The sequence below is a fragment of the Schistocerca nitens genome, chromosome 1, assembly GCF_023898315.1.
Source record: "Schistocerca nitens isolate TAMUIC-IGC-003100 chromosome 1, iqSchNite1.1, whole genome shotgun sequence".
Classification (NCBI taxonomy): Eukaryota; Metazoa; Arthropoda; class Insecta; order Orthoptera; family Acrididae; genus Schistocerca; species Schistocerca nitens.
Window position 1 is genome coordinate 1,139,651,566 of NC_064614.1, and position 27,134 is coordinate 1,139,678,699.

The 27,134-nt window shown below is 44.3% G+C and overlaps 1 protein-coding gene across 1 annotated transcript in view; it reads left to right on the plus strand.

The window, feature by feature from the left end:
* The window catches only part of LOC126232590 (uncharacterized), a 62,333-nt gene extending 51,459 nt beyond the window's left edge, over positions 1-10,874 (plus strand). Inside the window, exon 4 of the mRNA XM_049942807.1 lies at positions 10,776-10,874. Coding sequence (XP_049798764.1) covers positions 10,776-10,874 — 99 coding nt within the window. The remainder of the gene's footprint in view (positions 1-10,775) is intronic.
* Positions 10,875-27,134: the final 16,260 nt, after the last annotated feature.

The window sequence follows — 27,134 nt, forward strand, 5'->3', positions numbered from 1 at the left end:
GCTCCTTTCTCTTCTTCACGTTTAGGATTTTCCCTTCGTCACATCGTTCTTCTTATAGGTAGTTTTGATGTTTCTTTTCTATGCACACTGTACCAAAGAAACCAGCGAATTTGTCTTAAGTACTTTTTTCGCTATGTTGTCATATAATTTCATTGTATCTTTTACTGTCATAATTACACTGAGAGTGATGTCTGGTCCTCTGTAAGATATGTTCTTGATGAAGCAAAGAAAAAAAAACGGAGAAAAAAGAAACCTTAAAAACTAAGCGTTTCCGTGAGACAGAGATAGAGCTGCTTTCACCACTTTATTTGTCTGATGATATATTTGTTCTCCTGTGCCGGCCTTTGTGGCCGAGCGGTTCTAGGCGCTTAGGTCTGGAACCGCGCGATCGCTACTGTCGCAGGTTCGAATCCTGCCTCGGGCATGGATGTGTGTGATGTCCTTAGGTTAGTTAGGTTTAAGTAGTTCTAAGTTCTAGGGGACTGATGACCTCAGATGTTAAGTCCATAGTGCTCAGAGCCTTTTGAACCATTTGTTCTCCTGACATATATTTCTTATGACGAACTGGTTCCAATAACTGTCAATTGGAGTATGTGTTGACTTGACCTTACGCTGGTTCCCAACTGGAGAAGCTTCCATTCATTCACTAGCTCATCACAATCAACATCCGGCAGTAAGGCTTTTGTATTGCTTAAAATATTGCTGACACTTTCTGCTGATGTTCTTTACATAGACGAAGACACGGAAATGCTGTAGATTCCTTGACCGAATTCAAATTTGCACCACCACTTTTCTTGCAAATCAGTTTCTTTTACTCTCTCTCTCTCTCTGTATTTCTCTCTCTCTCTCTCTCTCTCTTTCTCTCTCTCTCTCTCTCTCTCTCTCTCTCTCTCTCTCTCACACACACACACACACACAAACACACACACACACACACTTTCTTTCTCTTGCTCTGCTAGCATACTATGCAAATAATCTCAGCATGCAGAAAAAGTGGCTAAAAGTGATTTCTAAAAATAAAACGTAACTAAAGTGACGGAAAGAAAAAAGTGACTACAGGTGACAAAAGTGACCTGTTGGCAGCACTGCACATAGCAGCCATTCATTGCCTGCAGGTGCTAGCTGTTCACTCACGCAGTGCCCAACCCATGGTTCGCCCGACCTCACCAATGGATTGGTCGATACCTAGGCAGGAATTCAGTAATGCAATAGAGCAAAATGTCCATATCAATGTTCTTTTTATGTCAATTAACAAATAACACTAAGAAAACTAGCTCTGCCATTACTACTAATGAAATGGATCTACCATTATTTTGCTATCGTGGACATTAGGAATTATTTGCTTTTTCATTTCTGCACTTTCGAGTAAGATATTAATTGTGAACATACAACTAGCATCCATTTATCTGTGGTTCAAAATAGAAAATTTTGTAAGTATAAAAGTACTTATAATATTCCTTGATACCATTTCTGCAGCTCGAACACACAATACTTTGATTTTTATTTATATATTTATTTTTATTACGAACGCCACACTGAAGTGTATTAGTTTAATTAGTCTGTCTGACTGCAGTTTTCAAGACTGACTGAATTATTTGTAATTAACAAATGTAAGTAACATAAATTAATTGCCCAAGTTGGTTAATATAACAAAACCAACAAATCATGCTATGAATGTTGGAATTATGTACCTGTCTGTGTTTACCTAACAATGACCAAAAGTTCACCCTCCATAAGCACAACGACATCACTAAGACATTCGCTAATGCAGGAGCTGTAAACCAAATGAAGTTCAGAGCTACCTCATGATGGGAGTTAATATTTCAATATACGAAGTACAATATCAGCAAATCATTGCGACTGTCGTTCATTCTTTTTGTGACACTGTCAATTTGTTTTTAACGCATCAGTGATGTAGTTGTACCTGCACACTACTTGCAGCAACGAGAGAATGTGAGCTAGCAGCCAAGCAGCAAGGAGTGGAACCACATATAAGATTTTGTGCTGCTATAGCACAAGTTCACATAAGCACCTATACAACTAAACATGGTGCAATGCTAACGAATATGTGTTTTCAGTTTTCTTCTACAAACGTAAGTCATATGTAATGACGACGTACAAAGTTCAAAAATGAAAAAGATGAATGGTTAAGCAACACATAATTAGATTGTGAAATTAAAGAAGATTGGCACAGTCTCCCAAAAAAATTTGAATTCATATTAAATGGGCATATTTTGAATGAACCTCCACAAGTAGCGAATAAATAGTGACCGTAAACGTAGCGCGTGTTTCTTCGCCTTAGTGTGCCCAGCCTACCCGCCCTGAAGGCACAAGAGATTGCTTCCACACGGCGCCACGGTGAGAGTAAACCTTTATTCGGGGATTCCGCTTTCTCCCAGAAGTACACAAGTTGCAGGCGACAGCGGAGCCTCGCAGAGCTGCGCAGCCCGAGGCGCGCGCTCACCTCTGCGCCTGACAGAGTACAACGAGGCAATTATGCAAACACGGCCGCCACGGGTCACCACCTCCCCTCGCAATTCCAATCTGCCAACTTCAGAATGAAAAATATCCCGCATATTTCCGGCGTGCTCCGCCCGCACACATAAAGTCTTTTCCTTGTGCGGGCTTCGGACCGCCGCGCCGGGGCCGGCCGCTGCCGCTGTCGCAGGGGCGGGCTTCACAGCAAGGGAGCTCCGCAGAGACAGAGAGAGAGAGAAAAAAGAGGAAAAATAATGCATTAATAACCACTTGCACGAAATTGGAATTCCGTGTCGGTCTGCCGCGGGACCGGCCACTTTTAATATAACGGACGTCGGGGGGGTCTGGCCTCTACAAGCGAGCGTCGCAGAGGCGAACGTCTGGACGGGGTCCCCACTACACGGCTACAGTAGAAAAAACGTTTCTCGCCCAGTGTGACCACTGCACTCAAGTGGTAGATTGTCTCTGTCTGACTCAATCGGTGTGTAACTTCCCTTGGCATATGTGCACTACGTCTCTTCTATTTCTCAAACTAAAAACATTCTTCTTCTATCTGAAGCCGCGCAGGATTAGCCGAGAGGTCTAAGGCGCTACAGTCATGGACTGTGCGGCTGGTCCCGGTGGAGGTTCGGGTCCTCCCTCGGGCATGGGTGTATGTGTTTGTCCTAAGGATAATTTAGGTTAAGTAGTGTGTACGCTTAGGGACTGATGACCTTAGCACTTAAGTCCCATAAGATTTCACACACAATTGAACATCTATCTGAAGATTTTGAACGTCAGTGATTATTACTGCAGCCCCTGCTCACAAATATTACAATTTTCAAACCGTGCACGTCTTTTCCTTTTCGAGTGTAAGTTTACTTGCCGGTTTGGCCTGTTTAGCGGATCGCTTAAGTTCAAGTTACCCTTCCACTGCCGGCCGGTGTGGCCGAGCGGTTCTAGGCGCTTCAGTCTGGATCCGCGCGACCGCTACGGTCGCAGGTTCGAATCCTGCCTCGGGCATGGATGTGCGTGATGTCCTTAGGTTAGTTAGGTGTAAGTAGTTCTAAGTTCTATTGGACTGATGACCTCAGATCTTAAGTCCCATAGTGCTCAGAGCCATTTGAACCATTTTTTGAACCCTTCCACTTTCAATTTGCCATTCTCTTACAGACGCCAATTATTCATTTCCAGTGGTTGACTTAGATTACGCAACGGGACACAAAAGGGCCATTAATCAATATCTCTCGTAATGTTAATATTCGTGTACAAAAAATAATCAGGTATCCTACCAGTGACAATTATTTCAGCTCTTTATTACTTGGACTGTTTTTATTACGTTTGTCGCAATCATGTGTGAAGAATATCATATACATGTAACATCAGCCCGTAACATTAAAAAATTTACTCTCGAGACATCTATGAAAGAGCTTATTTAATTTAATCCCAATCGGCACTTTCCATAGGAGTTACTTAAAACATATTGGTCATAGTCGTTCACTCTTGCTGGAATAGTGACATTAGATGTTTTAATAACGTCTTCAACACACTATAGTTCATCATAACTCGTGCAATAACATTTCGTCGAGACCATATGAAAAATACAAGTGTTTTCTAAGAAATAAAGACTTTGAATTAGCAGCGACTTTAAATTCAAGACTGTATGGTGTCTGTTTAAAATGTTGACATCCCATGAATGTTTCGTTAGAGGTCAGCGTGAAAACGAACTACGTGGGAATGAATCCACAGATTTGGTATAACAGATCACACTTTCAGAGTCACCTGACACATTTGCTGCAATGCAACTTTCACTGTGTCGTAACACTCTGTTTCCTTTAGCCGTGGAACATAAGAAATTCGTGCTCAGTAGTATCTGAGCCAGAGCGCTCTCCTGTAATACGACTTAGTTTCCTACCATGCAGTTCTGGTCCAACCGCAGTGCTGAAGTGTCACGTATTTGTCATGTCACTCCATAGAAACCAACCCACTTGAAATCGTAGAACAAGTATGAACGCACGTTGAAGGGCTGAGAACGAAGATGGGGCAAATGAGGAACCGTCAGTTAGCATGAAACTGAATACTCAATATTTCGAAATCTATTATGTGAAACGCCACATTATTTGTGGCCAGTAAATTCATCAATTTGGGACGAAAATTATAAAGGTGTTGTATCACCTCTGTAAACGTCATCGAAGTGCACTATACAAATCTCTTAGTTTTCAGCCAGGAAATTATTCACACCATTGATAACGTGTTTACGTTCAAACTGTTCAAACTGTATTTAGTATCAGAAGCGTTTGTATCCGAAACCACTTATCTGCAGTGACACCACATTTACATGAAGATGTTCTTATTATTGCCAGATCAAATGAACCATATAACTCAAAAATAATACACCGAAGCAGGAAATCTCTAAAGCTGTCTCTGATGATTACTAGCTTCTCAAGAGATAATACTGAAAACAGAGACAGAAGAGCATCTTCAGGCTATCAGCATAAATGCGACACATTAGGCAATAACAAATACAAAAGACCAGCTAAATTTGTGTAGCAGGATGACAATAGCGAACACCAACAACGTTTCTAAGTAGCTGATTGTTATTTGACTGTTGTATGTAAATTTCGCAGTTCTATTAAAAGTGTTTCAAACAAAGAATGGAAGTGTTTACCTAGGAAGTCTATGATTTGTCTTCTGCTCCAACAATCCGCATAAATATTTTTTATTGTTTTCCTAACTTGCATAAACTAACACTTACGATTACAGGAGCAAAGCCATTTCACTTTGTCTAACCTTAGCAACTGCTTCATCTTGAAAGATTTTACTATAGATGGAAATACATTACGTACCATGATGAAGTGTTATTAGTTATTTTTAATTGCCTCAAGAGTAATGATCCCATTAGCTTCTTACTGAGGGCTGCAGCCGATGGATCGATGTCTGGGAGCCTCAGTTAAGTAACTGTTTCGGTATTAGTTGCAGTCATTTCGGTAAATAACGAAAAATCTCAATCAGATGAATACACAGGAATTCATTCCTGCTTTTACCACCATTCTAGTTCATAGTTTTACCAGAGCTTCATGTAGTATACAGACTAATCATTTGATACAAATGAATACTCCTCATTGGATTTCTTGCACAGGTATAATTATGATGAATTTACAATAATTAAATGACAGAAAAATAATCGGAACACAGCACCAATGTGATGAAGTTATTTAACACCACCGTAGAAGATCAACTGCAAAGCACCGGTCTGGCGGTCACTATAACCGCTGAGAACGCTCGTTTGATGCGACCGACCGATAAACAGATCTGCTTCTGAGAGCAACTTAGGCCACACGCCGTTTCCGTGCAAAGTATGTTTGAGCTAACTAGCCTAGGAAGCAGAGGCGCGGCAGAGCTGCGTTAATTTCAGTGCATGCTTGCGTCGGGTAATGCGACCGGTTCTGGAGTCTTGGAGGGTCGACGGTTGCCCACAGAGGCCAGTGGGCGCCTAATTTGCCATCGGCTGAGTCAGCGCTAGGTCTGCGCCCGCTGCAGCCGGGATTACAGAATGCCAGCCGCCAATTAAGGGGCTTTGGTGGCGGGAAACATTCTGACACCGCAGGAAGAGCCGTCTCCAGTAGGCTTGAACGGTTTGGAGCGGGTAAGCAGAGCGTTCCTTGCCAGCATTACCTCTTCTGAATTTTAAATGTATTTTCGCTTTCAAAATATATCAATTTCCTTTCACAGAATAGCCTTCCGATGAGACATCATTTATCAGTAGATAAAGATCAAGCTATTATAAAAAAAACCATAGGTGGAAACTAACGAACGAATGTGATAACTGGACAGTGTGATGAAGAGTACAGCAGAATTTACAAATTAAGTGAGGATCTTTTTCTATAGCCTCTTTTTGTATAGCACCCAAGTAAAACTATGCGACAGCCCTTGTTGAAAAGCTGTGTCTGCATTCGATATTTAGCAATATCTTGTGTAGATATCCAATTAGAGTCATGACAGTACTTTAAGTGTTGAATTAACGAGGTAGCACTGCCGCAACAATAGTTTTAATTGTTGGAAGAGATTCTTATAATGACAGTGTAACGTTTTTGAATTCCCCAGAGAAGCTTTCACCCAAGTTAAAGAGGCACAGGAGAAGCTGGTAACAATGGTTTATGTAAACTGAAGTTGGAGGGGAGAGAAAGGGAAGGGAAGGGAAGAAACTAATGATCGGCCAACATTCCCACCTAGCGCTACCTACGAGTGTCTGCAGCCCCCGTCTATGTTCTCCATGCTCGCCAATTTGAGATTTCCGTTAGAGGTCGAAATTGTATGTGAATTCGCCCAGAAGTTTGCGGATTCATTGCCCATCAAGGTGAATTCATTATACCAACGAGTGGCGTGTGTCATGGCCAAAGGAAAAGACACCATGCATTCATACGAGTATAAACAATGGTCTACGTTCCATTTTACATGCAGCGTATCTAGCTGTAAAATCATTTTTCACATATAAACACAGTCTTCGCTAATGAAAAGGAATAATTTCGTTCTTTATCCATAGACCCGTTGAGTGGAATACGTTAAAAAGTTTTGAAATACGTCGCAAATATTTTTTCATCTAATTTCGAATGTCTGGATCTATGGTCGAAACATCGCACCTTCTGCATCAGTGACCTCTTTCAACATGTGCTCTTATTCCTGTCTAGTTTTCACAGACTTACGAAGGAACTCCAAAAACTTGTTTCAGCTAAAATTAACAGTTATCCATATCCTACGGATAATTTAAATAAACACACATTATTGGAAATAATTTTAGTGCTAACATAAAGTACCGCTATCATTTCCGTGTATATTCGTTTTCCACACATAGTCAGGCCTGATGAGCACCGCATACGCGCACGTAAGGAGACACTAGTTTTGTCCAACAACTGTGTGGTTATTGCTTGATATATACCCTTAGAATTTCACCTCGTTTTCTGAAGCAAGTATCTTCAAAGCTTTATTTTATTTTTAGTAGATTTCAAAGAATTGTATAAATGTGAACACCGCCAGTGGACAGTCGAAGCATGGAAATACCTCGCCAGGCATAGTGAGTGGCAGCATATGTTGGAACACCGCTAAGGGAGGGATGTGTATGTCGGAAAGCATACATAAGCAGGTGGTGGAGGTATTATTGAGTGGTAGATGTTTACAAGAGAACAAGCAGGGGATCTTTCATATGTATCATCGTCCGTCACCGGCAAACGATAGACAAGGTTCCGATTGTGTGCTTCAGTTGGTCAGCTTGCAGCACCCCACAGGTAACCCGTACCCTCAGCGATACAGCGCGGACCCATAAGAGCGAAAAGGGCCTTACGCTACTAAGAAGGTGTTTCTATTTCCGTTGCTAGAATGATAACGACAACATCCGAGCACAGGGCCATACCCAGCCATACGCGACGTAAAATTCGACGCTTTCAGCACTTCGTGGCAGTGCTCAGCTGGCATAATTGACAATAGATTCATTTAGGTGTGACTGTTACCTAAGGTCGAGTATTCACATGTGCATTTCCCTAATGCCTCCCCTCCCTCCTTCCCCCTCCCCTCTCTCCGTCTTGTAGAAATGGTTCAAATGGCTCTGAGCACTATGGGACTTAACATCTGAGGTCATCAGTCCCCTAGAACTTCGTATTACTTAAACCTAACTAACCTAAGAACATCACACACATCCATGCCCGAGGCAGGATTCGAACCTGCGACCGTTCCACACTGAAGCGCCTAGAACCGCTCGGTCACTGCGGCCGGCCGTCTTGTACTAAAAAGAAACATATTAAAGAAGGTGTCATTTGCTATTGAAGAAATAAATAATTTTATTTTATTTTCGGAATATGTATATCTTGTTTTTCTGTGGGAAGTGTCGTCTGGGAAGAACGTGGTCTCGAGAGACATGAAGAACTCACTCAAAGCATCTTGCAAACGTACCGTGCTTCGCTTGCAGTTCATCGCTGTTCTTCGGATGAAAGTTCTGCCGTTTATGCATTAAACACAGCGCATACATAAAACCTATCAGACATCACATAGCTACCTGTCAAATACATAGACGTTCGAGATTGTTTTCTTCAAAGACTAAACTTTAAAGCTGTGACGTCTGAGTAGTTGCGTATCACAACACATACACTCTGGTGACAAAAGTCAGGGAATACCTCGTAATATCGTGTCGGACCTCTTTCTGCCCGGCTTAGTGCAGCAGTTCGACGTGGTTTAACTCAACAAGTCGTTGGAAGCCCCTGCAGGAATACTGAGACATAGTGCCTCTCAGGCAGTCCAAAATCGCGAAAGTGTTGCCGGTGCAAAATTTTGTGCACGAACTGATCTCTCAATTATGTCCCATAAATATTCGATGGGATTCATGTCGGGCGACCTGGGAGGCCAATTCATTCGCTCGAAAGTCCAGAATGTTCTTCAAACCAATCGCAAACAACTGTGTCACGCTGACTTTGCGCATTGTTATCCACAAAAATTCCGTCGTTGTTCGGGAGTGGTTGCAAATAGTCTCCAAGAAGCCGAACACAACCATTTACAGTCAATGGTCGGTTCAATTGGACCGGAGGACCCAGCCCCACACCTCTATGGAGCGACCATCAACTTGCACAGTGCCTTGTTGACAACTTGCGTCCCTGGCTTCGCGGGGTCCGCGTCACACTCGAATCCTATCATCAGCTTTTAGCAACTGAAATTGGTACTCATTTCGCCTGGAGACAGATTTCCAGTCGTCTAGGGTCACATGCACAGAAGAAGGGCTGCAGGCGGCCGATGTGGCAGTGCGGTTCTAGGCGCTTCTGTCTGGAACCGCGTGACCGCTACGGTCGCAGGTTCGAATGGTTCAAATGGCTCTGAGAACTATGGGACTTAACATCTGTGGTCATCAGTCCCCTTAGAACTACTTAAACCTAACTAACCTAATGACATCACACACATCCATGCCCGAGGCAGGATTCGAACCTGCGACCGTAGCGGTCACGCGGTTCCAGACTGAAGCGCCTAGAACCGCACGGCCACACCGGCCGGCCTCGCAGGTTCGAATCCTGCCTCGGGCATGGATGTGTGTGATGTTCTTAGGTTAGTTAGGTTCAAGTAGTTCTAAGTTCTAGGGGACTGATGACCACAGATGTTAAGTCCGATAGTGCTCAGAGCCATTTGAACCATTTTTGAAGGGCTGCAAGCGTTGTGCTATTACCAAAGCGATACCCGTCGGTCGTCTGCTGCCATAGCCATCCAGCGCCAAATTTCACCGCCCTGTCCCCCCCCCCCCCCCCCCCCATGAACCATGGACCTTGCCGTTGGTGGGGAGGCTTGCGTGCCTCAACGGTACAGATAGCCGTACCGTGCAACCACAACGGAGGGGTATCTGTAGAGAGGCCAGACAAACGTGTGGTTCCTGAACAGGGGCAGCAGCCTTTTCAGTAGTTGCAGGGGCAGCAGTCTGGATGATTGACTGATCTGGCCTTGTAACACTAACCAAAACGACCTTGCTGTGCTGGTACTGCGAACGGCTGAAAGCAAGGGGAAACCACAGCCGTAATTTTTCACGAGGGCATGCAGCTTTACTGTATGGTTAAATGATGATGACGTCCTCTTGGGTAAAATATTCCGGAGATGAAATGGGAGATACGATACTGCGTGAAGAGTTTGACAGAGCACCGAAAGACCTAAGTCGAAACAAGGCCCCGGGGGTAGACAGCATTGCGTTATAACTACTGATAGCCTTGGGAGAGCCAGCCCTGACAAAACTCTACCATCTGGTGAGCAAGATGTATTAGATAGACGAAATGCCCTGAGACTTTATAAAAAAGCGCTAGCGGGTACGTTTGCCGTACGACCCACATCGATTTAACGGTTATTTCACGCAGTGTTGCTTGTCTGTCAGCACTGACATCATTACGCAAACCACCGAACTTCATCGAAATTGATTGCCAAGTACGTTTATACTAACTCAGGAAGAAATATGCATTGGGCACGCTTCCAAGGATTCTGCGTTGAACGATGTCATAGGTTTACTTCCCAACGCACAGAAAGAAGCTTCGACAGAAAAAAAAGACTAGAAATGTACCGGTTTCCCCACTAGCATCGCGGCACAGGGCAGCGATGCTGGCGGCTGCGAGGACCGCAGAGCGCGCCGGCGCGCCGCAGCGCAAGTGACCAGCGAGAGCGGCGCCGTCACTTGGCGGGCGGGTCGCGTTTCGGTGACACGGCGGGCCGCGGGCCGGCGTGGCGTGCAGTCGCGACCGCGGACGCGAGGCGTCGGCGTCGGCGGCGGCGGCGGCGGTGCCTGGCACGGCGCACGGCTGTAATTACAGGCGGCGCTAGGCACGGCCGCGGCGTCGCGTGTCGCCGCCCTCATTACGTGTCCTACCGCCCCCGCCGCCGCCGCCGCCGCCGCCAGCCCCTCTAATTGATCCCCGGCCAGCGCCGTCTATCGGACGCCCGCCTCCTTGGCACGCACCTGCCTTGCCCTTGGTATACTTCACCAGACATTAAGGGCACGGAGACTTACTGGAGGCACCCCCTTCGATTCTAGACTGCATGTATACATCCGTTGTCTCATTTTACACTCAGAATCGCATCAAGAAGAAACTGGGACAGTGCATAAGGAGAGTTTTAGATTTTGTGACTGATATTATCAAGTGTAGCTAAAATCCAAGAGGAAAGAAAACGCTCCCAAGTAGCACTCACGCTTTCAGTCAGTTATGTGTAGAATGATAAGAAGCCAGAAGCCTATGTCTCTCACACACAGACAGGCTTAATAATTCCCAGTGAATTTGATCCATTGTCGCAAGTTGTAGAACGTCCTATAAATGGTGTGTGTGTCGATATGGGCATATAATACTAACGCAACATATGCCCAAATATTGACTGTTTCCATCGAGCTGCATAAGAACAGAAGCACTGGCAGAACCTCGCCATTTTTGTACTTCTGGCTGTAGCTGAACTGACGCAGGTACGACGCCGTATGAATTTTAATCCGAAAATTTACCCCTCAAATCACACATGGATTTCATATAGCTCCTTTTTTCTATTTTCTTTCCCCCCTGTTTTGTGGAATAATGCACTTATATCTAAATCAATTTATACATTTAGTCGATTTGTAATAGAATACAAAAATGACGAGCTTTGACACACATAAGGAGAAACTGAATGATTGCAGCGATGAAACGCTATAGCAGGACATGGTTTGACGTCAGTTGGACTTCTTTTTGTGGATATTGCCTACCCAAAAGCAAAACTGTTTTCATCCCTTTCATATCAACATATTTAAATTCTAGTGTTAAAATACGCCAACTGTTCGTTGACTATTCAAAACGCCTAAATACTGGTGGTTAATTCTTCGGTGGGATGATCTTTCGCCCTATAAAAGACACTTTCCATAGCAGCAAGGTTCCTGTTGAAGAAATAGAGTGCTTAATATTCTCTACCTTACCCTGAGTGCCAAGTCGTCTGAAGCCCCAGAAATGTTAATTGGTGTAGCCCTAGCTCTTATCCCAGGGAAAAAGGGCGCAATGGAAATCAAACTTCCGGACTTCAGATTGACCGATCAGTGATTTAATTTCACTAAATTTTTTCTAGTAAATCTCCCTTACAGTATACATGAGGTCATTCATCACAGGAGAAAGGATGGCGTTCCGGGTAAGCACACTGGGTCAAAGTAAAACGAATTACACTCAAATTAAGAGGACTTTTATTTACAAACTGGAGCGTACTTTTTAACGGAGTTTAATGTGGAACACATATATAAACACAGACACTATGGTTCCCTAACAGTAAACAATATTAATCATTATTATTCAAAAATGATTGGCTGGGTCACGGTATGCATCCTGGACGCACTTACATTCACGCGCAAAGTCTCAGATATTCACAGAATTACCGAAGCTACAAGACGCGATCGAAAAGTTTCCGTTCGAGAGTCTTACAGTCCAGAAGCGATATGCATATCAGGCATAATCGCCGTGAGCACTGAGGTAATCATCCCACCGACGAGCCAGATTGAAGATACACGTTTGGTAAACGACCGTGTCATGCTGCATGGAGAACTCCTTTAAACTGCCCGCTGCACATCCTCGTCTGACACGAATCGTCGACCTTTCAAAGCATGTTTTAAGGCAACAAAGGCGTGACAATAGCACAGGGAGAGATTAGCACTATAGGGCGGGTGCTCGAGCTTCTCCCAATTGAGTTGCATAATTTCTGCGTTACCACAATTGCAACATGGGGACGTGCGTTATCATGAAGCAGCAACACTCCTTGTTGCATTTTACCTGAACTTTTCGCCTTAATTGCACGCCGTAATTTCTCCAGCGTTGCGCAGTATTGCTCCCCACTAATAGAGACACCAGGTTTAAAGTTCCCGGGTTCGATTCCCGGCGGGGTCAGGGATTTTCTCTGCCTCGTGATGACTGGGTGTTGTGTGATGTCCTTAGGTTAGTTAGGTTTAAGTAGTTCTAAGTTCTAGGGGAGTGATGACCATAGATGTTAAGTCCCATAGTGCTCAGAGCCATTTGAACCATTTGAACCAGGTTTAAATGAAGTTGGCCTCCCATATAGATCAGCGTCTTGTATCGAATCGCGACAAGCACGAAACACGGCGTACCATTCCACAACTGTGGTTTTCGGCAGGCATCCTGCCCCATACACATTCTTCATCCTCCGATGGATGTCTATCGGCGTTTGACCTTCGGTAAGAAAAGAACAACAGCACGTTGGCCCTATTTGGACGTAATTGGTAATAACGTCGCCATAGTTCACGTTCCCGCACTTAAGACACGCATGTCGGAAAGACGCGTAAAATGCCACCGTAATTCGTTACTGCACGTCGGTGCTTATACGAGTGCACCCACATCGCAGTCGCGGCACATTTAATATACACTGCAACAACGCGCTGAAATGGTAACTTTTTAATCGCTTCTTATAACAGTCGCCATTTTCTCGCAAATGTTGAGTCGAAAAAATTGGCTTGCGCGTTGCAGCGGAGAGGAAACATGGAACGTAATTAGAATCACTATGCAGGAAGTAGGTTGTGACTGGGTAAAGAGTAAGTTCTGCCCCATCAGAATTTAGTTGCATATTTTCAAAATTATCATTCACAAGAACCCCCAAGACTTTAAAGTTACACAAAGTTCTCTACTAGATACCTCTGAACTAATTCTCATCCAAAACAACCGCTTAAGTGCGCAGAGATGCGAGAAATCATACTCACCATCACAGCAACTCGTCTAGGACTCTCCTCTTCTGTGACCAGTAACTTCTGCCTAAAAACCGATCTGCCTCGACTGCAAGCAAAGAGACCTAAAAACCTGGAGGGGGCGAACTGACCACTTAACAGAACGAATTCTTTCGTGGTACTATGCGTCTCTTCCAATCAGAAGACAGCAGAGACGATGCCTAATTACTAGTTCTCAAAAATTTTCCATCTGTTCAACGTCTGCAATTTGAACCAAAGTGTCCCTCGTACGTGGCTGTAAGAGCGTCAACCGCACAGGCGCCCACTACGAAACTCCGCGCAGGTAACGCGCGGACGGGCCTCCTCAGTGGCTGAAAGATTAACTCTTATGCTGTTTCTAGGCTTCTGCCACAAAACTAAAGCAAGACAGTGCACTTAAGAAAAGTTATATACATTTCCAAAGCAAAAGAAGAAGAAATCTGGTATTTCAGAAAATTTCAGAAGTTAACTGAAGAAAAGATAAGAAATTCTGTAAGAAAATTTAGTCAAAAACAGCCTCACGTGATTGTGATGTATCATAATACATTTACTATTAATTCACTTGCTTTTTTGAGAGAATGTGACTGAAGGGTTGAGTGTAAGCATCAGAGCTGTACGGGTAGTATATGAGGGGGTCGGAAAGAGAGGGGTATAGGAACACTTCTTGTAGTTTTGAGAAAACTGAAGTTGAAGTTCACTATGTTGCAGAGTTGTATTGAGATTTCAAAACGGAATTTCAAATTTTTTGCGTATATTAGACATAACAACACTTTGTCGCATTTTCTGTTCGCATGCTGGAATATAAAATATCAGTTTCATATCACAATTCATAAAAGTCAGTACGCACTTGTATCGCTTTGTGTCCAGAATATTGTGTATTAAGAATATTGTGATTTATGCTTACTGAATGTTATCAATTCAGTTTACATAAACTTGCTATTTAGGGCTGTAACAAAATATTAATTAATGCTAGATGAACACCACACTCTTTGTGAATTGCACTAGTGAAACATAATATGAAAGAATATTAATTAAAGCGTTATTAAGTTACTGAAAATATTTCTCACCACCTGGGTCACTCCCCTCTACTCATCTATCATAAAAAGTTTATTTAGATAATATACAACATGAAAAATCAGTATAACTCTACATGAAAGTAACTGTTTCGTGGCCTCTTGTAACTAGTTTTCTTTTAGTTCACCATGGAGCAGCACAGAGTTGGATTTCACTTGTATCTCTTTGCCACAAAAATTTTACATGCCTCACCATGCTCTAGATGTACTTCTCTCATTTTTCTGGATAATGTCACTTCTACCTTCATAAACTGACAGGCTTGCTACGAGCAAAAAGTATGCACATATGAACAGTTGCGCATATCAGAAAGACATGGAGAATGATCCGATGTTAAATTATTATACATCGTAGAAAAAAAGTATGAAAACATTAATTACAGCCAATGTAGTTTTTGTGATTGTGGTTCATGAATCTGAAGTCATTTAACAACACATCAAATCTAACAGATAATTGTTAAATTATGTAGGAAGCGGACAGAAATAAATTCTTTGAAGCTATTAATATCATTTAAACCTTAATCGATATATATAGCGTGTTATCGACATCAACACAACCATGGCTCCGAAGACTAGAAGATATTCCTCAGTACATTTTGTCCAGTTTTAGCTTTCTGGAAATTTACTAAATATAATTCATGCTTTGGAATACATAAATATTCAGTCAGCTACCACTGGAGGCCTACTTTAAAGACAACTTAAATGAACGGAAAGCAAAAAAATTTAAATAAATACATTTGAAAAACCTGTTCTGTAGTAGCACAGAAAGGCGCACAGAAATTCTCAGAGCAGAACTGAAGATGAACACTCATAAAAATATCACTCTCGTAACTCGTTGTCTGACATTTAAGGTAAATGTGAATGTTTGAATGTTGGATATTACATACTTAATGGTGTACGATTTCCTTCCATTGCACTAGCTAATCTCCACCCTACCTTCTCATGGTCATTTTTTTTTTAATTTCTCAAATTATACAGAATCGCCAATATACGCACGCCATGTTCCCACAAGTCTGTCATCAATGGCAACATAAACCACACTCAACGTGTAATAGTACATTAATGAAGCTATCTTTCGAAGTTCTGCTTGATATTTTTCCTAACTAAAGTTTTAATAGGTACAGTCAGATAGAGTGTAATATTAAATTTGTAACTGATGTAAATTATTCTGCAATACCGACTGCTGCTTGCACTTCTTTCTGTTTCCTATATATTATACATTTTACTGCATATTGCCTTTCTAATATGCATTGTTGTTACTTTAATGGAGAGAATTTTTGTTTTCAACACAAGGAAATAATAAAGGCAATACTCTTTCTGGATATAACATAGCTGTAACATTAATACAATTCTGATATTTCTCTATTAAATTCGTAAATCATAATCACGCTGAGCAGGTTTAGGTATTTCGAAAGCTACTTCAGTGGGTTTAGGACAAACCGTATAATAACTAGGTACTACGGTACCGATCATTGTGTTCGGCTACTTGGAGACCATATGGAGCCATTCATGGAATTTATGTTCTCAGACAACGATGTCAAGTCACAGGGCCACAGTCGCAATTGGTTTGAAGAAAGTTCTGGACAAATCGAGCGAATGATTTGGCCATCCAGATCGCCTGACATGAATCCCATTGAACATTTATGGGACGTAATCAAGAGATCAGTGAGTCCACAAAATCCTGCTTCGGCAATACGTTCGCAATTATCGATGGCTATAGAGACAGCATGGCTCCATATTTCTGCAGGGGACTTACAGAGACTTGTAGAGTCCACGCCATGCCGAATTACTGCTCTACGCTGGGCAAAAGGAGGTCCGACACGATATTAGGAGGCATCCCACGACTTTTGACACCTCAGAGAACAAGGTGGTTGTGTCTACTCGTCGAATATAGCAGACATGAATAACTGTTTCGTTGTGATACTGCATGAATATAATAGCCATAACTACAATTCCAACAATGTGGCCGGCCCATATGGCCGAGCGGTTCTAGGCGCTTCAGTCCGGAACCGCGCTGCTGCTGCGTTCACAGGTTCGAATCCCGCCTCGTGCATGGATGTGTGTGATGTCCTTAGGTTAGTTAGGCTTAAGTAGTTCTAAGTCTAGGGGACTGATGACTCGGTGCTATTTGAACCATTTTTCCAATAATGTGACTTAACGCTAATCACATGTGCGCAGTTCTTGGCCGGAATACATTTATCTCAAAGGGTTAGTCGCATTATTCTAAGCTTTCGTCTAAAGTTGCAGATATGTTTCTGAACCTTATCAAATGGTCTGTTTCCCTTACTGAAACAAAAAAAAGACGTGTGGCACAGAAAACGGTTTAAGAAGTACGAGAGACAGGGTTTTTGTTGAGGAAAGCCTAATTTTGTCGCAGGAAAACATATTACGTGCTGTACAAAATTCGTAAGTCACTTCATTACATGCTGTGATCTGATACACTTGTGTCACAGAAACAGTGTTTTTCGAGGTCAGTCAAAATAATATGTTATCGCATCAAGCATTGTGCAAATTTTTCTCTCTCAGATGAAAACATGTGGAGTTGCTAATTCAAAGGTACCACTTTTCCTGGCAGCTATCACGCATCTATAAGCATGAATGGTCGATTGCCATTAAAAGCAGAAAGATCATTCAAAAATTAATTCTTAATCAAGTTCTATAAAAATTCAAAAGGCAGATGGGAAAGATATCATGTTCATTTTTTAATACGGTGTATTATCTATAAAAATTATCATAAATTATTTTCCTCAAATGTTTCTTTTTCCAAACGAAGGAACAGTTTTGGAGCGCTCAGTGGATTCGCATTATCTGCTACTGGTGTTGACCCCAGGCAGCAAGCACAAAGAAGACCACTGGTCTGAGCACCTGCACAACTTTAAGAAAAACGGTGCGCAGAATGGAATTGTCAACTCTGCTAGAAACAGTAAGCAAGATCATCAAATAATCAAGCCGAAAACATCTTAGAAATAAGAACCGCTCGAGTTAATGCCCGTCGACAGCTGTTCCCCATAGTTTGGATGTAGAGCGACGCCAGCAACAACCTACAGCCACTGTTCCCGTGTGATGCAGTCTTAATCGATTTACGCTCACAGAGCTTTGATTGATACCAATGAGGTTACTTCGCTGAGACCTGCTTTCATGGCCTCCTTTGCACGCAAGCAACCAAATCCCTGCATCGATCGCCGTCGCTTCGCTTACCGGAGAATTCTCTCACAGCGTTCATAGAACATGCAGCGGACTTCTAAATATTAAATGTCTCGTATTTCAGACATGAATGGCTTTATTAGCCTCACAGTCCGTTTCCTTATGAAAAAAATAGCGCTACGTTTAAGTAGTAAAATTTATAGACAGAAGCCGACATACGTTTTACGTCTCATGTTATCTTTTTTTAACACAGAACAAGAATCTGTGAGCTACGACGTTGTCCTTCAGATGTGAAGTAAATTTACAAAATCTTTTTCCCGATTTCGGCAGTTGAAATGACGAGAGGATCACAACGTGGTGCAAGTCTTCGGATTTGAGAAGACTTCGGCAGCTTGCACCTCGATTTCATTGTTCAGTTAATCGATAAGCTTTTCATTTCGTGTTGCAGGATAAAGGTACTCCATTCCAGATCACAGTATAGCGCATAAATTTCAAAAGTAATCGGAAAACACGGATAACGGAAATAGAAAAAGTGAGCAGCCACTGCGAAAGAGTGTCGAGATATCCCCAATGCGGAAATATGCTGTTTACTGACGAAACGAGAACACCACTTAGAGAAACCACGAGATTCAAAAATAAATAAAAGCAGTGTAGTAGCCTCAGTCGTGCTTGCGCTTTCTTTGTATGGAGTTGCAGAAACAGATCAAGGCACAGACCAAGGGACAGACAGATGCTTGATCAACGTAGGGTGTCACAAGTACTATTTTAATGATTTCCTGGTGGTTTCATGAATAGAAAACATTGGTCGTACGCCAGCACGACGACAACAAAGACTAACTACTGAACAACATAATTTCTACTCGTAAATGGCCTCAGAAGAGTTAGGAAATGCAAAAACACAGTTGCCTCACCAGTTCTCTACATTGAATAAAATGTTCTCGGGTTTCCAACCGCGTCAATTGGTTAAAACTACACGAGCTTTCGGCAAAGCACACCTTGGCCATTGTCAAGTAGTATGACTGCCAGTGGGTTGTTGGTGCGCCCTAACTAGCTGCCGGCCGTGACGTCACTGGTGCCCGTGACATGGCCATATATGAGCATGTTTTGAGTCGGCGTTCGATGTGCCCACTTCAACCGCGCGATCGCTGGATCCCACGCAGCGCTGAGCTACAAGCCAGCGTCTCTATTCAGGGTGTTTGCGGTAATTTCAATAGCTTCCTTTATTAAACTTTCCCAGAAGCTGTTAGTGCGAGCCACGACAGAGGTATCGTCAAATTTTATGTGGTGACCCCTTCCAAACGCATGCTCAGCTAACGCAGATTTCTATGGATAGCGTAGGGGATAATACCTCTCATGTTCTTTCCTGCGCCGACCGTGGTGGTCACGCGGTTCTAGGCGCTGCAGTCCGGAACCGCGCGACTGCTACGGTCGCATGTTCGAATCCTGCCCCGGGCATGGATGTGTGTGATGTCCTTAGGTTAGTTAGGTTTAAGTAGTTCTAAGTTCTAGGGAACTGATGACCTCAGATGTTACGTCCCATAGTGCTCAGAGCCATTTGAACCATTTTTGAACCATTTCTTTCCTGCGTTGTTCCACAGTGCGCACTGTTTGTCCGATGTACTTCTGGCCACTTTCGTAGACTCCAGGTGTTCTGAGATCTACTGCGTCTTTGACTGGTCTCCGTAATTGACGGATTTTCGTTGGAGGCCTGAAGATTGATTTGATCTTGTGTCTTTTCAACAGGCGGCTTATCTTGTCCGACACAAAGCCACAGAAGGGCAGCAAAGCAAGTTTCTTTTCCCGCTCTTCGCCGGTGGTCTTATTCTGATATTTCCCAGAAATCATTTCTTTCACTTGATGGGCGCTGTAGCCGTTATTCCTGAAAACCTTGCGTAGGTCGTTCATGGGGCTGGTTATCGTCGTCTGATATTACTCTTGCACGATGCACCAATGTTTGTAATATTGTGCGCTTCTGTGCTGGATGATGATGGCTGGTGGCGTGCGGGTACAGGTCTCTGTGGGTGGGTTTTCTGTAGACGCTGTGGCCAAGGCACCCATTTCGTTTACGGTGGACAAGGACGTCGAGAAAGTGCAATGCATTATCTTTTTCCACCTCCATGGTGAACTCGATATTACTGTTAATGCCATTGAGGTGTTCCAAAAACTCTTCTAGTTTCTCGCGTCCGTGTGGCCAAATGACGAACGTGTCGTCAACGTTTCGAAAGAAAAGCTTCGGCTTCAATGGCGCAGTATCTATGGCAACATCCTCAAAATTCTCCATGAAGAGGTTTGCAATAACTGGAGCCAACGGGGTACCCATTGCTACGCCGTCTGTCTGATCGTAATACTGGCCGTTGTACACGAAATAGTTGGAGGTAAGAGTGTGCCTAAATAGATCGACCACGTCACTTACAAAATACTGGGAAATTGGGTCCAAAATGTCTTTGATACGCACATTCGTAAACAGCGCCACTACATCAAAACTGACCATAATATCATCCTCACTAAGGCGTAGACGGTTGATTCTGCTGATAAATTCTGATGATTTTTTTATATGATGTTGACAGTGTCCCAGCCGGCCGGTGTGGCCGAGCGGTTCTAGGCGCTTCAGTCTGGAACCGCGCGACGGCTACGGTCGCAGGTTCGAATCCTGCCTCGGGCATGGATGTGTGTGATGTCCTTAGGTTAGTTAGGTTTAAGCAGTTCTAAGTTCTAGGGGACTGTGATGACCTCAGATGTTAAGTCCCATAGTGCTCAGAGCCATTTGAGCTGTGTCCCACATGTGGAGCGAGGAGCTTGGCCAGGTACTTCGCCAGCTTGTATGTTAGACAACTTATTGTAGACACAATAAGTCGAAATGGCGTCACGTCCTTGTGTATCTTTGGGAACCATAAGCAGTAGGTGGTCTAGGCTCCTGTAGGAGAAGCTTCACACTGTCTTCCACTGAAGGTCGCTTAAGAAGTTGTGATGTTTTTCTTACTATTTTTGATGTCGGGTCACGTGGGAGCTTCCGACAAGTATCTTCGTTCAGTAGCGCACAGATCTTCGTATCATAGTCCTTGAACTCTATAATTACGGGGCATTGCCCTTGTCAGCAGGAAGTACCACAATCCTTTCATCATTACGTAGGCCGTTGCGCTCAGCCTTGGTCATTTTGGATGCTGGTAACTTCGCCTTTGTCAGTATACGGCGTGTTTCTCGCTGTATTTCGTCCGCTGTTTCATGTGGGAGATTGTGGACTGCCTGTTCAACACCGCTGCATTCATACAGTTCTCTACATTTGAGCATTGACTGAAATTGATAAATTAAGACCAATCTCAATTTCTCCACTATTTTATGTTTTTGCTCATCCTGAAAGGAGGGGAAAGCTAGAAATTCGTGGCTGTCGTGTTCAAAATGGCAATATCTGCAGATTCGCGAAGACAAGATCTGCGCTTGCCTTAATGAACCGACGTGGTGTTTCGAAACTGCGGCAGTAAACCGCCTCGTTAGGAGGCTGCTGGTACGTGCAAAGAGGCCTTTAATAAGCACAGCGCTTTCGGCTTTGCTCAGACGACGAAGGGAACTTTTACGTGGGACGGCTGGAGCGGCAGCGGCAGCGGCGTCCGCGGACAGGCGACGCGGACTCACGCGAGACTGCGCGGCGCGGTGTGGGCCGCGTAGCGTGCCGTGCCGTGTATCGCGTGCGTCGCGGCGCGCCTAAATCTCGGCGATCGCCTCCCTCGCTGCAGACCTGCCTCCCCTCACGGTTGCAAATATGTCACCACACTCCGCCGCTAGCGCACTCGCGGCTTCGTTGCCTTATTTTTCTACGTCGCGGCAATAAATCGGTCGGTCGAAACAGGCGCGCTGCAGCACCGACAATGGCAACCTATTATGTACCTGCAGCGCTTAGTACACATCTCTGGGAACTCGAGGTGAACGTCTTCTGTAAATGGAAGGTTGTATCTTCCCTCTGTTGTTGATGCAATAAGAAACTACACATGACGCTCGTCGTCATTTCTCCTTTATGAAACAAAAATATCACAATATTCGCCAATAACATGCCATCAGCGCCTTTGTCTAACAAGGGAACCTCCCCGTCGCACCCCCCTCAGATTTAGTTATAAGTTGGCACAGTGGATAGGCCTTGAAAAACTGAACACAGATCAATCGAGAAAACAGGAAGAAGTTGTGTGGAACTATGAAAAAAATAAGCAAAAATACAAACTGAATAGTCCATGCGCAAGATATGCAACATCAAGGATAATATGAGTTAAGGAGCGCCGTGGTCCCGTGGTTAGCGTCAGCAGCTGAGGAGCGAGACGTCCTTAGTTCAAGTCTTCCCTCGAGTGAAAATTTTACTTTATTTATTTTTGCATAGTTATTATCTGTCCGTTCGTTCATTGACGTCTCTGTTCACTGTAATAAGTTTAGTGTCTGTGTTTTGCGACCGCACCGCAAAACCGTGCGATTAGTAGACGAAAGGACGTGCCTCTCCAATGGGAACCGAAAACATTTGATCGCAAGGTCATAGGTCAACCGATTCCTCCACAGGAAAACACGTATGATATATCCTATACGACACTGGTGACGGCATGTGCGTCACATGACAGGAATATGTTGTCGACCCACCTAACTTGTACACTTGGCGAATGGGTAAAAAGATTCTGCTACCTTGCTCCATTTAGGTTTTCTTGTGGATGTGATAATAACTCCCAAAAAAGTGATGAAAACATAAGAGTTTGTCACATAAACTGCAACAAATGACTGCTACAGTTTCACAGTCGCACAGTTTTCCCTGTGCTCTGTCAAAACATATGTTTTTAACGTTTTCAAATTTTTCCATGTGTAGACCGTCAAATCCTGCATATGTCCAAGCAAATCTGAACATGTCCTGGAATTTTGGAGAGCGAAGTTGATTATGTGTGAGTGCCTGAACTTTAATAATTGACACACGATCACGTAAACAATACTGCTCTGTGTACCTGTGCAGCTTCGCAAAATAATTGTCTGAAAATAAGAAATTAAACTTTTCACGCGAGGGAAGACTTGATCCAAGGAATTCTCATTCCGCAGCTGCTCACGCTAACCACGGGACCACGGCGCTCCTAAGCTCAGACTCTCCTTGATGTTGCGTATCTTGAGCATGGACTACAGTTTGTATATTTTGCTTATTTTTTTCATAGTTCCACACAACTTCTTCCTGTTTTCTCGAGTGATCTGTGTTCAGTTTTTCAAGGCCTATCCACTGTGCCAACTTATAACTAAATCTGAGGGGGTTGCGTTGGGGAGGTTCCCTCGTAAGACAGAAAAAGCGCAGAAAAAAATACGTACCAGAACTGATCGTCTATATGTTTCAGGTAACAAGGCGAGGAGTTTAGCGCCACTGAACAGCCGACCCCATCCCCCCTCTCCCCCTCCCTCCCGACCCACCGTATGTTGATGGGATATGTACGAGATGCGTTCAATAGGCAATGCAACAAATTTTTTCTCGGCCAGTTTCGATAGAAAAAATGTGAAATTTGCTGTGGGAGATCGTGGAATATTCCCGCTTCAGAAGTAGTCTTCAAACTGGCGTCTGTATTGGAGGTGTATTCCAAGTACACTCCTGGAAATTGAAATAAGAACACCGTGAATTCATTGTCCCAGGAAGGGGAAACTTTATTGACACATTCCTGGGGTCAGATACATCACATGATCACACTGACAGAACCACAGGCACATAGACACAGGCAACAGAGCATGCACAATGTCGGCACTAGTACAGTGTATATCCACCTTTCGCAGCAATGCAGGCTGCTATTCTCCCATGGAGACGATCGTAGAGATGCTGGATGTAGTCCTGTGGAACGGCTTGCCATGCCATTTCCACCTGGCGCCTCAGTTGGACCAGCGTTCGTGCTGGACGTGCAGACCGCGTGAGACGACGCTTCATCCAGTCCCAAACATGCTCAATGGGGGACAGATCCGGAGATCTTGCTGGCCAGGGTAGTTGACTTACACCTTCTAGAGCACGTTGGGTGGCACGGGATACATGCGGACGTGCATTATCCTGTTGGAACAGCAAGTTCCCTTGCCGGTCTAGGAATGGTAGAACGATGGGTTCGATGACGGTTTGGATGTACCGTGCACTATTCAGTGTCCCCCCGACGATCACCAGTGGTGTACGGCCAGTGTAGGAGATCGTTCCCTACACCATGATGCCGGGTGTTGGCCCTGTGTGCCTCGGTCGTATGCAGTCCTGATTGTGGCGCTCACCTGCACGGCGCCAAACACGCATACGACCATCATTGGCACCAAGGCAGAAGCGACTCTCATCGCTGAAGACGACACGTCTCCATTCGTCCCTCCATTCACGCCTGTCGCGACACCACTGGAGGCGGGCTGCACGATGTTGGGGCGTGAGCGGAAGACGGCCTAACGGTGTGCGGGACCGTAGCCCAGCTTCATGGAGACGGTTGCGAATGGTCCTCGCCGATACCCCAGGAGCAACAGTGTCCCTAATTTGCTGGGAAGTGGCGGTGCGGTCCCCTACGGCACTGCGTAGGATCCTACGGTCTTGGCGTGCATCCGTGCGTCGCTGCGGTCCGGTCCTAGGTCGACGGGCACGTGCACCTTCCGCCGACCACTGGCGACAACATCGATGTACTGTGGAGACCTCACGCCCCACGTGTTGAGCAATTCGGCGGTACGTCCACCCGGCCTCCCGCATGCCCACTATACGCCCTCGCTCAAAGTCCGTCAACTGCACATACGGTTCACGTCCACGCTGTCGCGGCATGCTACCAGTGTTAAAGACTGCGATGGAGCTCCGTATGCCACGGCAAACTGGCTGACACTGACGGCGGCGGTGCACAAATGCTGCGCAGCTAGCGCCATTCGACGGCCAACACCGCGGTTCCTGGTGTGTCCGCTGTGCCGTGCGTGTGATCATTGCTTGTACAGCCCTCTCGCAGTGTCCGGAGCAAGTATGGTGGGTCTGACACACCGGTGTCAATGTGTTCTTTTTTCCATTTCCAGGAGTGTATAAAGCCGTCACTGAGGTTCTTTTGGCGGTAAACCAGAGCATCGCAAATATTCACAGGCGCTTACAGAACGTCTACGGAGACCTTGAAGTGGACAAAAATACAATGAATCATTGGGCAAAATGTCTGCCATCATCGCAATAAAGTCGCATAAGTCTTTCCGATCACCCGTGTGGCGGAGGGCCGCACAGATGGTTCAAATGGCTCTGAGCACTATGGGACTTAACATCTGAAGTCATCAGTCCCCTAGAACTTAGAACTACTTAAACCTAACTAACCTAAGGACATCACACACATCCATGCCCGAGGCAGGATTCGAACCTGCGACCGTAGCAGTCGCGCGGTTCCGGACTGAATCGCCTAGAACCGCTCGGCCACCGTGGCCGGCGATTTCATGGTATCTAGGGCTGTTTAACGAGCAATTATTTGGTAATCAAGTAGATATTACAGTTTTCACTTACCGTTGTTGTCACCTTCAACAGAGGACACCGACGCTCGATAATAGGTGGCTCTTTATCCTATGGAAATGTTAGTGGTTCACAGTCTCCCCACGAATTTGTTTCAGCGAACATCTCCAGCGATTATCGCTTCTGAATATATGAAGAAGATCCTCTCAACATATGAAGTTGAAAATCCTGTAAACCACATTAGTAGCTGTAGGCTGCTGACGTCCATGTAAAATACGGAGGTACGTAATAAGTATGTACATAATTTCCATCATTCTTAAGAGCTGAAAACACGTTAAACGAGGTCAATATGGTATTTGTTAATCAAAAACGTGTCCACAGGTATTTAGGATTGCATGTTGCTAGCATTGGGTAACAGCAAAATGTGATGTAGGAAACATAAAAAATGTGAAAGATTTTGGTTATTTACATGTTTTCATGTCTTCTATTCCGGGGCATTTTTCACCAATCAAAAAGCATGCACTCATTTTCCAAAATCTATGATAACGTCCAAAATTGTAATTTATCCTTAGACATATTCCAAGCATTTCTTCAGAGAGCTGGACGTGCCGTCAATAACCTTATGCCACAAGTGAAGATAATGGCATGTTTATGAATAATTAAATGGTTTCGTATTAAAGAAACTCTATTATTACACTGCGCAATATAGTTAAAGGACCACTTTATAAAAATCCGTTTGTCTGTCTTCACGGTGCACAAGTTTGAAAATTGGCTCGAAAGTGCCTAAAACCATCTTCCTCTGTAGCGATGCAAAGGTGTGTCGCCCCGCGACATCATCCTCTGATTCGACGATGCTTCAAACAGGTCTCGACAGTTGCGGACAAAGAAGGCCTGAGCTCAGAAGTTCAGGTGACGTGTAAGGTACTTAAATGATTTCACATTGGCACCAAATTTCACCACAATTCTGCCCAACGCTACCGTGGACGTGTTACACGGTCACAGCCCTCGTACTCACATTTCACCCCCCCCCCCCTTCTTTTTACGCATATACGATGGAGGTCAGAACCGCGACACCCAGTGCTGGAATCACGCGTTTTTTTATGGGTGGCCGAGGAAGAGGTTGCAGACACAACGCCGGTCACACTCGACGCAGAAAGGCCTCAGAAAGTGTCATCAAGGTGGAAAGTGATGGTTTCAGTGACGCCTTTTATGCTACTTCCAAAGCCTTTTCGTGTCTATTCTAAGCGGCGGTGTGTCCTAAATCTCTCTCTCGGTCATCCGTAAGAAAGCTGACTGTTTCCAACGTTGGGTGTCGCAGTTCTGACCTCCATCGCAGATACGTCAAACGAAAAAGGGGTGGGGGGGGGTGAAATGTGAGTAAGTAAGAGGACCTGTGACGACCTTCTCATTTTTTTTTTTTTTTTTTGTCATCAGTCTATGCTTCCTCGATGTACAGATTGAAGAGTTGGAGCGAAAGGCTTACACCCTTCTTAATACGAGCACTTCGTTCTTGGTCGTCCACTCTTATTATTCCCTCTTGTTTGTTGTACATATTGTATATGACCCGTCTCTCCCTATAGCTTACCCCTACTTTTTTCAGAATCTCGAACAGCTTGCACCATTTTATATTGTCTAACGCTTTTTCCAGGTCGACAAATCCTATGAAAGTGTCTTGATTTTTCTTTAGCCTTGCTTCCATTATGTCAGAATTGTCTCTCTCGTCCCTTTACTTTTCCTAAAGCCAACCTGATCGTCACCTAGCGCATTCTCAATTTTCTTTTCCATTCTTCTGTATATTATTCTTGTAAGCAGCTTCGACGCATGAGCTGCT